This window comes from Pantherophis guttatus, chromosome 6 (assembly GCF_059756535.1).
Source record: "Pantherophis guttatus breed Tessera chromosome 6, ASM5975653v1, whole genome shotgun sequence".
Classification (NCBI taxonomy): domain Eukaryota; kingdom Metazoa; phylum Chordata; class Lepidosauria; order Squamata; family Colubridae; genus Pantherophis; species Pantherophis guttatus.
This window is the reverse complement of record NC_142068.1, coordinates 39,361,662-39,374,014: the sequence shown is the minus strand read 5'-3', so window position 1 is coordinate 39,374,014 and position 12,353 is coordinate 39,361,662. Positions and strand designations below refer to the sequence as shown.

The 12,353-nt window shown below is 34.0% G+C and overlaps 1 protein-coding gene across 7 annotated transcripts in view; it reads right to left on the bottom strand.

Annotated features, from left to right (window-relative positions):
- Nucleotides 1–885: 885 nt before the first annotated feature.
- The window catches only part of CEP63 (centrosomal protein 63), a 21,144-nt gene continuing 9,676 nt past the window's right edge, over nt 886–12,353 (bottom strand). For all 7 annotated transcript variants that reach the window (XM_060682974.2, XM_087872716.1, XM_034439591.3 and 4 more), the window contains 9 exons: nt 10,247–10,480; nt 9,887–10,032; nt 8,883–8,993; nt 8,495–8,609; nt 6,350–6,547; nt 5,978–6,043; nt 3,706–3,911; nt 2,990–3,272; nt 886–1,376 (listed from right to left, as the gene is read on the bottom strand). In XM_060682974.2, coding sequence (XP_060538957.2) covers nt 1,218–1,376; nt 2,990–3,272; nt 3,706–3,911; nt 5,978–6,043; nt 6,350–6,547; nt 8,495–8,609; nt 8,883–8,993; nt 9,887–10,032; nt 10,247–10,480 — 1,518 coding nt within the window. In that variant the 3' untranslated portion in view covers nt 886–1,217. The remainder of the gene's footprint in view (nt 1,377–2,989; nt 3,273–3,705; nt 3,912–5,977; nt 6,044–6,349; nt 6,548–8,494; nt 8,610–8,882; nt 8,994–9,886; nt 10,033–10,246; nt 10,481–12,353) is intronic.

Genomic DNA, 12,353 nt, shown 5'->3' with positions numbered 1-12,353 from the left:
CATTGTAGTATTTCAGTAATTTTAGGTCTTGCCACTAAATATGCTACATTTTAAAGATATAAATTCTCTTCACTTTCTACAGAAGAGCAGAAGAGATGTCAAAAATTACTATCCAACAGAGAAAAAAGCATTCTAATGTCATTATGCTCATAAACATGGGAGAAATTATAGTGCAAATCATGAACTAAGATTATATATTTAATAGCTTTCTAGTTCCACTTTTAAAATCATAATCGTAATCTGAAGTTATCGTTTCAAACATCTAAGAGTAAAAATCTAAACGTCTTCACTTCTTTGAAATTACACTGAAAGTAAGATGTTGCACCTGGCCATTGAAAACTTAGTATCTTATTGGTAATTTAGAGAAAAAGGTTAAAAATAAGAAGAGGTTATGCTTAGTTTCTTAGCTTTTGCCCAAGGACATGCTTTAAAATCTGCATTTCTTCCTGAAGCTAAACAATTTTTTAAAAGCTGTTTGGCATACCAACCATCTTCCCAAATTTGTTCTTATGCTTAGGAACAGCTGTGCAGTACTTCATAAGACAGCTGTAATTTAAGTTAAATTGCTCCCATGTATAGGTGTTTATTACTTATATTGAACTTCACTTTTTGAATCAACATATATAATAGAACATCTCTCCATGACACAGTTATTTGACCATATTTTTTCTACAGCTATGAAAGTGCACAAAGGACCATTACTGAACCATTAATCTGACGTTTGATGGCAACTAAAAACCATACAGAATATTAACAAGAAAACCCAAAAAGCAAAATGGCATTCTCTTTTCTCAAGCCACTTTATGTTTCAATGCATCTTGGAAATAGATAGAAAGTTAATATTCAAATGAAAGCAATATCATTTATATTCATATTAAAATAAGATAAGTTTCTACATCATTTTATTTCTGAATGCATAGACATAAAATATTTACTCTTCTTGGATGGACAACACCATCCACTCCTGAAGCTTGCGCTTTACTTTAGGAGAGCAGAATGCTATAGGTTAGTTAGAAATGTTTTCAGTAGTAGTGCAATAACTGTAATCAGACAAAGTATTTTGCTACAAACAAATTTCATTTCTTTGATTTCACTGCCACTGAATTTCCTAAGACAAAGAAGCAGACTACTTCCAGAGGGCAATAACTGTGTTTTTTCTTCTAAAGAAAGCAGCATAAATGAAGCAGCTCTTCAATTCACAAACCCCAAAACACAAGTTACTTCTGGTGTGTAAACTGTTGTACTGTCCTTTCACTCTCCTTTTTCAATTCTTCAATATGTGTATCTAAACGTTCCAAAATATGATGGGACCTTTCTTCTTCTTCTTCTAGGAACTTTGCAGCAATCACATCTACATTTGCGGTAGGCAGAGGACTCTAAAAAGAAAATATGTTCAACAAGGCTATGAACCAAATAAAATTTTAATCTAATGCTTATTTTTACTATTTAAACAATGAAAGGGAGAGAACTATATTATCAGTTTCACAATGTAATTTCAACTCTAGCTGATTTACTAGTTTCAGAACTAGCTAGGCTACAGTGATAAACGTCTTACTAACCTTGCTTCTAGATTACTGCAACATGAGGTACAACTAATTCAGGAGAGTGGACAGCCACTTGTCAGAAATGGTATAGGGTCTCCTGCTTGAGCAGGGGGTTAGACAAGATGATCTATAAGGTTCCTTCCAACTCTGTTATTATTCTTTTTTTTTTTCATCTTTTCTATTCTATTCTGTCTGTGTATGTCAATCCTTGCCAATTAGGAGGCACTGTTTGTAGTGCCAAAAGGAAATGTTAGGAAGCATTACCACAAGGACTGGTTGTGGCACTCTTTTGGTGAAGCATGTCAGCATCTAGTTATTAGCTAATTTACATGTACCTCTTTAAACTTTATTTGAAGCATTTGCCCCTGACTTCTATATGGTTCATACTTCATTGCATTGTATACCTTTTAGTTTTGTTATTTTGTATTCTGCACATTGCTCTTAGCACTGGATACAGACAAATAATAAATTGAAAATCAGAAGGCAAAGCTTTGTTTCTGCATTGAATACAAGAATTTAACTGCAAATGGAATCCCACTTTAGAAGCTAGATACATAAATATCTACATATTTTTAAAATATATATCTATTTTTAAAAAGCCAAATCACTTAAATAAATACTTTATTTGCATTTATGATCTCTGAAAACTTTTTTGACCAAGATTGAATATTTGGTTGCATATTAAAAAACATTTATTGAAAATGATAACTATCATTTGGCTTTTAATGCATCTAGGTTTAATTTGGATACATACTCCTAGAGCTGAAAGTCTCAGTGAAATATATAAGACTGACTTCTCAACAAGAAGATTCATCTGCAAACCTTTAACAGTCCCCCCCACCCCCACCCCCACCCCCCCGCACATAATTACTGGCATTCCTCAGCAACCATATGGCCTTTGAAAACTGAATACTAAATATTCAAAAATCTTATTGGTAATTTATAATTAATCCTTCAAAAAGTACATATAAGCAACAGGTTACATTTTTCAGTTTATATAAATATTTATATTCTATGCATTTTTTGCATATGAATTTGCTTCTCGTAGATAAACTAACTTTCAAACAGTCAAACATACCAACAGTTAAAGTGCTCTGTATACCTATCATGTTTTAGCACTCATTCCAGCAGTGCTTTCCCCAGCAATGTGTTCTGCCCTATATTTTCTGCTGAATTCGAAGTCAATAGCAAACTAGCACCAGATTTACAAGCATTGTTCCTCAGTATTTAGAGAACAGTTTCCAATTATTATAGTTGGGAATTGGGAATTTACGGTTCTCATCTTTCTTTCATTTCTTGTTCCAGTAAATGTAGATTGAAAGGGAAATAGCATGGCATTAGTGAGTGAAAATATTTCAAAGAGGACACCCTGAAATGAATGCAGAACTTCACAGATTATGGTATCAGAAAATAGTATATCCCTTACAATCTTTTATTATGCTTACCAAAGGTGAAAAGTCTTTCTCACACTCTCTTGATAGCATGTAAGAAAATTCTGGGTCTTCACAGAGCAAAATGTCTGATCTCCCAAGAGATTCATAAGGCAAAGATTCAATACTGTTTGTTCTATGAGGTAGTGCAGCAGTTGTACTAGAAACAGGAAGCGTTCTGGATTGAAAGTGTTTTGCTCTCTGGAGTTCCTCCTCATAATGTTTAACAGTCCTGTCATATTTAGCTTGAAGTGCTTTCATTTCTTCCTCATGTTTGCACTGCAGATCTTGCATTCTCCTGTAAATTTATTAGAAATAGAATGTTAGATCGAACAGACCAATGATTTTCAAGCTTAAAATCTGCAAAAATGTTTAGTGGCTGAAATCACACCCAGAATGCAATATAATCCACAGAAAATTTAAACGTAATTTCCCTCTGTGCTATTCAAAAGGCATGTATTATAACTGCTTCTACCACGTGAAACCTGTCTTTTACAAAACAGGAGGGAAGAAGAGAGAAGAACATCTTTTTTCAATGTTCTTTCTGTTTGGCAACAATGTAGAAAAAAATTAATCAAATCCAATTTACATTTAATAAAATATGGGAAATGACTAAACATTATCAAAAACAGATTTTGAAGTACTTCAGCATTTTTTTAAAAAATCAAAATCTAGTATATGTTAGGGTTTCAAAAAAAAATCTTCATTTTCAAAATCATATAAATTCTTACTTGTTTTCTGCATTTGTTATCTCAGTCACCTGATGCTGCAATTGCTGCACAATATTGTCATATTTGCTCTGAGAAACACAAGACGAAGCTTCCAAGTTAGTTCTAGTTTCTGCTAATTCTTTCTGTAGTAGCTTATTCTGAAGTTCCACTTTATTTAAAACCTTGTTATAACTTTCCTGGAATTCCGCAAAGGAAGTACTTTTTGCCTTAAAATGATAGAAAGAAGTTAGAAAGCAATTTTTTTTTTAAATGAAACTCAGTTGCTTGTAAAGTTATATGTTTTAGGGATTTAAGAAATTTACAAGTCTTTTATTAAGAAAGAACCCCTTTGGAAGTTAAGTCAATCACAAAATGTCTGAATCATCATCTGACCTAATCAAATCTATAGACCAAAATTTCCCTTATTCATCTCAAATGAATATGAACTTCAAAACCACTTTGTGGATCACTTACGCACGGTCACTCATGACCTCGTCACCTCCCGCCTGGACTATTGCAATGCTCTCTACATGGGGCTCCCCTTGAGGAGCACCTGGAGGCTCCAACTGGCACAGAGTGCGGCCGCGCGGGTGGTAATGGGAGCGACATGGCGCTCCCATGTAACACCTCTCCTGCGCGAGCTGCACTGGCTCCTGGTGGTCTTCTGGGTGCGCTTCAAGGTTTTGGTTACCACCTTTAGAGCGCTCCATGGCTTAGGACCTGGTTACCTACTATGATAATTTTAAATCGGGGTATTTTAAATTTTTGGGGTTTTAAATCGGCCAAATCTATTTAATTATTTTAATTTTTAATTATTGTTGTGTCTTGTGTTTTTAAATTGGCTGTACACCGCCCTGAGTCCTTCAGGAGAAGGGCGGTATAGAAATAAAATTATTATTATTATTATTATTATTACCACAAATAGCCTCCCACCGGCCAGTACGCTCTCATAGAGAGGGACTCCTCCGGGTGCCGTCAGCCAAACAATGTTGACTGGCGGCCCCTAGGGGGAGAGCCTTCTCTGTGGGGGCACCTACTGTCTGGAATGAGCTCCCCCCGGAGATACGGAGGATCCCGGATCTGCGCATCTTCTGCCGCGCTGTGAAGACCTTTTTATTCCACCAGGCGGGCTTGGCCTAATCTTTTTCCCACTTTTTAATATGTAAATTTTAATCTGCTTTTAAATTATTGGGGTGTTTTAATTTGTCTGGGCCAAAATGGTTTAATTCGATTTTATCTGGTTTTTAAATTTTTTGTATCTATGTATTTTATTGTTTGGCTGTTCACCGCCCTGAGTCCTTCAGGAGTAGGGCGGTATACAAATCAAATAAACTAAACTAAACTAAACTAAACTAAACTAAACTAAACTAAACTAAACTAAACTAAACTAAACTAAACTCACAAATCAATGTATATAGCTTCATAATTCAGATCCAAAACAATGAGACTGCTCTGATTGCTGAGGATACTCACAATCTCCTAATACTCCATTTAGTAGAAGTTGCTGTATGATTAGCATATTTTTGCTCCATATAAAAATTTAAATAAACAACAATGGCTGAAATGAATCTAAAAATCTTTTTATGGACAAAGTCAAACAGAAGCATAAACACAAATTAGGACGTAACTTATAACTGCTTGCCTTGAGCAAAATAATTTCTTAATTGCCATTTCCATTTTGTTTCTTCATGGTTACATGGGTAAGTGATTAAAATTTTTGGAGTTAGTTTCTGCACCCTAACTCATTAAAATTAATTTGCAAGAACCACAATTTTTTTATCAGATTCAAATAGTTCATTATGAATTCTCAAAAAAAATATCCTTGTGTAATTGTTAATTTTATAAAAAGTATATATATTTTTATTTGATACAAAAAAAGCTAAGCCTAGTTTCATTTTATGCCAGATATAAAACATTTGTAAGGGCTCATTCTCATACGGAGTCTCTTTTAAAAAACGTCCTCTCTTTATACAGAGATCAAGAGGGCAGCACTGAGACTATGAACTTGCACTGACATCTAGTGGTCATACTAAATAAAATAATACTTTATTTCTTTTTTAAAAAAATCATAATCTGTAGAATATATTGAGAAACAAATTTCCTAATCAACTTTACACCTGACTATTACTCTCTATAGTAGATACACACAGTAGTTTGTTTTTGAGGAGAAAGATATCTAAGCAGCTTCAACTATATATAAATGCATAAAAATAATACTTGTCTATACAACAAACCACTTAAGCAACTAAATGCATCAAAGGAAATAACACAGCTCAATCAAAATATATTCTACCTTCTGCAGCTTCTCTGACAGATGGTGATTTTCTTGTCTGAGGGCTTCCAACTGAGACAGAACAGCCTTAAGAGATAAATTTAATTTTTAAAAATTGTTAGTATAGATTAGATGCAGGAAATAAACAGTCCCTTGGCTATATACTTCTTATCAAGCCATGGGGACTTTAGTATCATACATTATTTCGAACATGAGAAGCCAAACTTGCATATTCTGAAGTTATTGCTAATTATATTTAAATCTGAAAAGTATTACCAAAAAGAATAAGAGTGTACGACAAGGGAACCAAAGAAAACAAGTCTCATATTACTATTTTTAATTGAACAAGTTGTTTTACTATACTATAATTATTGTAAAATTCAATTATTTTACCTTGTGCTCTATTGTCTTTTGCTCTGCTTTTTCAATTTCTATTTTTAGTTGTTGCTCTAAGCTTAAAGTTGAATCCAAGGAAGAAGCCATCGTGATCTCATGTTGATGCAGTTCCCGTGTTAGTTGGGTAACCTCAAGCCTCATTCCTTCCAATTCTCTGCTATGACTTTGCTCTTTGCGGGATAGCTCTTCCTTCAGCTGGACAGAATTGGATACAAATTTGCAGGTCAACATTTTTTGTGATAAATCATGGAGCATATTATTACCAATCTGTAGCATAATTTCTTCCTGTTACCTTGCTAAGGAATCATACTGCAGCAATGTTTCAGAAATCCATTGCATTAAGTTACAATTAAAACATTCCAGTTGGACAAATCATCTGAAGTCCTTGTATTCAACCAAATAGAACCTAATTGATGATTTCCTGTATTTTCATTAAAACCAGCCAACAACAATGTAGAAATATGACCAAGTAAGACTGGTTTTAGAAAACAGTTTGAATTGCTAAAGATCAGCAGGTTAGGGTACAAATTCCACAAAAGAAAAACAACATCCTAAAGCCATTCATAGTAAACACCAGCAGCTCTTACAAAGTGGAAATAATGGGTCTAGTAGAAAGCTGTCGACCCTAAAATTCCCACCACGGCTCAAAGAAAGGATGGCGTATACAATACTTTCAACTCCTCCATATTTTATACATTATTCCTATAGGATCATCATCCATCTTGGTCTGAGATAAATATTTGATATGGACTGTAAGAGAATGTAAGACAGTATGCTTAGATTGCCATAGGCAACTTAAATGGGCAACTTAAGTTCAATTTAGATGAAAAAGACATTTTAAAAAGCCAATCTGCTGGAACATGAACAAGCTTAAGCATTATTTTTCTTCATAATGCCCACAAACATTTCAATAGGTCTTAAACCACAACCTTGTGTGAGATCAGAACTAAGAAACTGAGTGAACCAATTAAGACGTTGCCTCTAAAGTCAGCAGTGTGAAAGAAAGAAAAAAAATTAAACAGTTCTTCAGTTCATAGTTTTAAATTCCCATACATTTAAATTCCCATACATCACAATTTATGGATGCTTTCCCTTTAAGCTTGAACTACACTGGGTATTTTTATTTCTTGTGATGCTGGATTGAATGAGTAAATGCAAGCCTCATTATACTGAGGACATAACTTTCACCTAAATATGTGAAGATGACAAATACTGTCATATACCTCAGCCCTTGACACTAATACCATTAGTGGATGGCATACAATTTTGAGGTATGGATGATTATGGTAAATTTGAAGTCTTAATTCAGAAAACCACAAGGAGCTATAGATTTAGTGACAGGCCTTTTGAACTTATTTTTTCTTTCTTTAGGTTGATTCATATTCAAAATTTGTCTCAAGTTCTTCCGAGTTGATGAAAAAAGAAAAACAAAAGATATACCAGTAAAGATAACATAGCATTTGATAAATGGTATCAGATGGTATCTAACAGAAAACTTTCCTGAACTATATTTCTAAGCATACCCTCTCAACCAGCTGGCCCATCTTCCATTTAATTTCAACCTGCTGCTTTACACTATTGACATTTCATTGTGCACAGTTATGCTCAGTTTTTCTTTTCAGCCAAGGCTGGATGACTTTCTCTGTCTGCAATTCCTTGCATTCAACTATTCTTCTGGAATTTTGGAAATTATAATAATAATGATATGAGACATAAGGGAAGTTCTTGCCATTTTTTTAGGAATATTCTGCAATAGGCACCTTAGACAGTCCAAAATATAAACAGATATTAGTCTGTACTTTCTATAGCTATTTAACTTTACCTACATAACATGACATTGCCTACATGAAATAGAGACTGGGCTTTTTTCCATAAATAATTTACTTTGAAAATGGAAGATTACAATAATGCATGAAGATTACAATAATGGAAGCAATGAGTATTTTGAGTTGCAAAGAAAATAATCTTAAATTCTGGATAATCTTCAATATAATTCATCCCTCCTGTTTTAGTACCCTTTAATGATAAATTGTTTCTATGTCTACATTTTCACAATGAAAGAAATTCCATATTGCCCCGATCTGTTTTAATGATATATAAATTGGGCACTTTAATGTATTTATTTGTACAAGAGATCCACACTTTTTTTATCTCAGTCTTGGCTTTGCACAGCTGTTCTTCTGTTAGTCGAAGCTCCAGAAACTTCTCCATTTGCTCTTCAGATGGCTGGATGCACTTTCCATCTGGAGAGCCCAAGCTAAAGCCAAGAAAGATACAAGCGAAAATCAAAAGCAAGTATTTTGTAAGCAACATAAGGCCAAATTTAACAAATCCAACTGATTTTTTGTTTCATAGGGTTTTTATTAATTTGAACTGTAACTTAGATACACATAAAGTATTTCATCCAGCTCTGAGGTTAATAATTCAACACAAGAAAATCAAAATGTGTAAATGGCCACAATACTGGAGATCTATAACATAATTCCTATATTTTCTTTTTAAAGATGAACAAATTTTTGAGGTCATGTACCTGCCTTCAAGTTGAATCACTTCAGCACCATCGAACCTCTGGCATAAATGTTCCTCTAATTCTGTTCCACCATAGTAGTTTTGATTGGCTCCTGTAGTCTTTTGCAGCTGCCTAGACAAAATAAGTTAATGCTTGAAGCCTTCTAACAAAGTAAATTATACCAGTTGTACCGGAAGGCATTTCTGTAGACACTCATGACATAGATGAAAACGGTAATGTGTCTTTAAAATAGCTTTAAATATTTATCAAAATTGTAATAAAAGAAGTTCTACCACAATACTACATCAGTAGGTTTTATCAGTCAATGGCATGACAACATTAGCTCTTACCAATCATCTTTTAAAATTATTATCTCAACCTGAATTGTCATTGGTCTTCCTAATATTGGAACACTGATTTAAAACACTTTATTAGAACATTAAGGGAGCTAGTTTGGTTTAGAGATTAGAGTTTGGATTAGAGCAGAAAAACCTGAGTTCCAGATGAGCTTTAACAATGCTGGAAACTTAATGAATTCAGTTAGGTTGAAATTTCATGCATGCATTGGGCAGCAACACACATTCTTAACACCGCAAAAATTGAGTCTCAAAAATGTGATTCACAATGCATAAACTGGCTGAACTGGCAATTTCAAATCTAGAGAAATTGCAGCAAGGATGTTGACAATCAACAGCCAGAGGCACATTTTCACATTATGATAATGCACAAATGCATTTTGATAACTTTTCATTATCTTTGCTCTACTAGGATATTAAGAAAAAGTTCAATTTGCCAAACAAATTCTATAAAAACTGTTGGCTTGCTGAGTTCTCATATACAGGCAACAGTTGTATTGACAATCAACATAAAGGCAATCCATCTGTTTTCCTACTTTAAAAAATCTGAAAATATTTTAAATTATGTTATAAATCTATGTAATCGTATTTTTTATTCTTAATTAAAGAATAATGATATATTGGATAGTAATCTAAGTTCAATATTTTCCTCAATATTTGGAGACCTACCTGATAAAAGTTTCTTTCACATTCAGAGTTTCAGTCAGCTTGGACAATTCTTTCTGTAACTGTTCATGATAAATCTGTAAATTCGTGATGAAGTCCTCCTGAGACAGCAGAGTGGCCCTGAGTTCCATCTTTTCATCATGAATAACCTTCAAAGGAGAAAATTAAACTCAATAAGAAATAAATCTAACATATGGGATTAAATTTACCTTTCAGTAGAGAACACAATCCCTTTCTTACCAAACCGTTTTTTCTGCTTAGCCTCAATGGAATGCTAGAACAACGTGGCTAAATAATAATATTCCAAGTAATTACTATTACACACTTTGTATTATTCAGCTTCCAAGCAATTCATTCACACACCTCTAGGGAGTTCTGGGAAAGTTTCAGTTCGTGTAGAAGCTTTTGTTGTTCTGCCAGAATTTTCTGGTTAGTATCAGTCAAATCATCTACTCTTATATTCAGCCTCTCCAGTTCCAATTCATTGGCACAAATAGTGTCATTGGCTCTTTCCAACTTGCTGGCTAAATGATGGATTTCAGATTGGCTTGCCAGTTCCACAGATTCAAACATTTGCTTCCGGCTGCACAGTTGAGTCTATAAAGTAGAAAACATTATTCTGTTAAAATTAAGCAATATCTTTCAAGGATAAAAATTAAGTTGGATGCAGATGTTACATGTCATTCTATTTTCCAATGTGAGCAGATTATTTTTTCCAAAGCTTATTTCCATTGTAGAAATAAGGCATTGTGGCTAGAAAAATTTCTCAGAACATAGCATATATTTAACTCTATCAGATCTTTATCCAATTAAGAATACCATTCTATTAGGCCAAGGAGATAACTGACCACCTTCAGATCCCATTATCTGCAACTCAGCTTTGGTCCTTAAAAGAAAAATTCAAAAATTGAATCTCAAAGATTAAATCTCAGAAGTGTTTTGAGAATTTATGAAATGAAGGATGGCATCGGGCATTGTTCTAGGCTTCTTCTTCATGAGATGTTCAAGTTTTTCCAAAGCAAGCAGAACAAAAGTCCAATTCAAGCTAGAAAAGGGGGTTATCCCTGTAAAAGATTCAATGCCAGGGATAATGAGACATCTGAGGAAACACTCTTATTTTTCCATGTGAGCTGTATTAGAACTGATACAAATTCTGACTGATTATTGCAAGCAGCCAAAATTTCTGACTAATTCAGACTAATTGAGACTAATAGGCTCCTCATATATTAAAAGTAAAAAAAAAATACATTGCAAATGACATAAATCTAAATAAACTTATTTCAAAAATAAAAGTTACTGTTACAGGATTTATTTTAAAGATAGAAATATTGCATACCATTTTTTATTCTTGCTCACAAATTTACAATTTTTTTCCTTACACTCCACCTTTCAGTTCTACTACAAAACTGAGAAAAGCAAGGTGCTTGAGCTGCAGAGGAAGCAATCAAAATTTAATACAGCACAGAAGGCTAACATGGTGGTGATCTGTCAAAATAGTAGAAGTTAGGAGAGAATAATGTGAGCTGTAACAAGATAAAAAAATATTCTTGCCAAGTTTCCTTTTTATTACCTATTAGTGTTGACCATGACAGTAATTTTTAGGGGGGGGGAAACTTTTAAAGATTTGCAAAAGCAAATATTACAGAAGTACATTTAACATTTTTTTGTCACTGATTTAACAAGTCAAGCAAAACACAGTTTGCAGAAATTCCTGAGATTTCTGTTAAAAGAATAGTTGGGGTCAAATTACAATCCCCTGACCTCAATACATCATCTCAGGAAAAACTATTTGTTCGCTCACAAAACATTTAGAAGGCCAAAGCATGCCAATATGCCAAGGAAAGATACTGGGATGACATATGCAGAGCTCTGGGAAAGCAAAATAAAGTAACTCCCTAGAACAGGGGTGTCAAACTTGCATCATCATGGCAGCATTTGGACTTTTTCCCCCTTCGCTAAACCAGTGGGGTCAGAGCCAGCACGTGACGCATCAGCCCATGGGCAGCGAGTTTGACACCCCTGCGCTAGAAAGAAACAGAGCTCTCTTCATGAAATACTGCCTTTTTCTTCTTTCAAAACCCAACTGTCTTTGAAGTCTTTGCCCCAATACCCCATAGCTACACCCTACGGACTCACTGACTTTATACATACATAATGTGTTATATACATGAAATACGTAGTTGCTCTTCCCAATCACTTATATATTCTGTTTTGCATATGTCTGTAAATAGGGACAGTAACTCCATCCCACTTGTTAACAAAACAATTTTGTAATTCAGTGTAATGTGTCCCTAAAATATTCTACAATACCATTTGCTTTACCCAAATTTGCATCAGAGGATCTCTGATTCCCCCAATATTACTTTTCAAAGAGCACTGAATGGATCTGTTTTGCCAGACAGCCTGAATAGTTAGCTATCAGCAGAGTTCTACAGTGTTATTTTGTATCAAATGATTTTCACCTGTCATA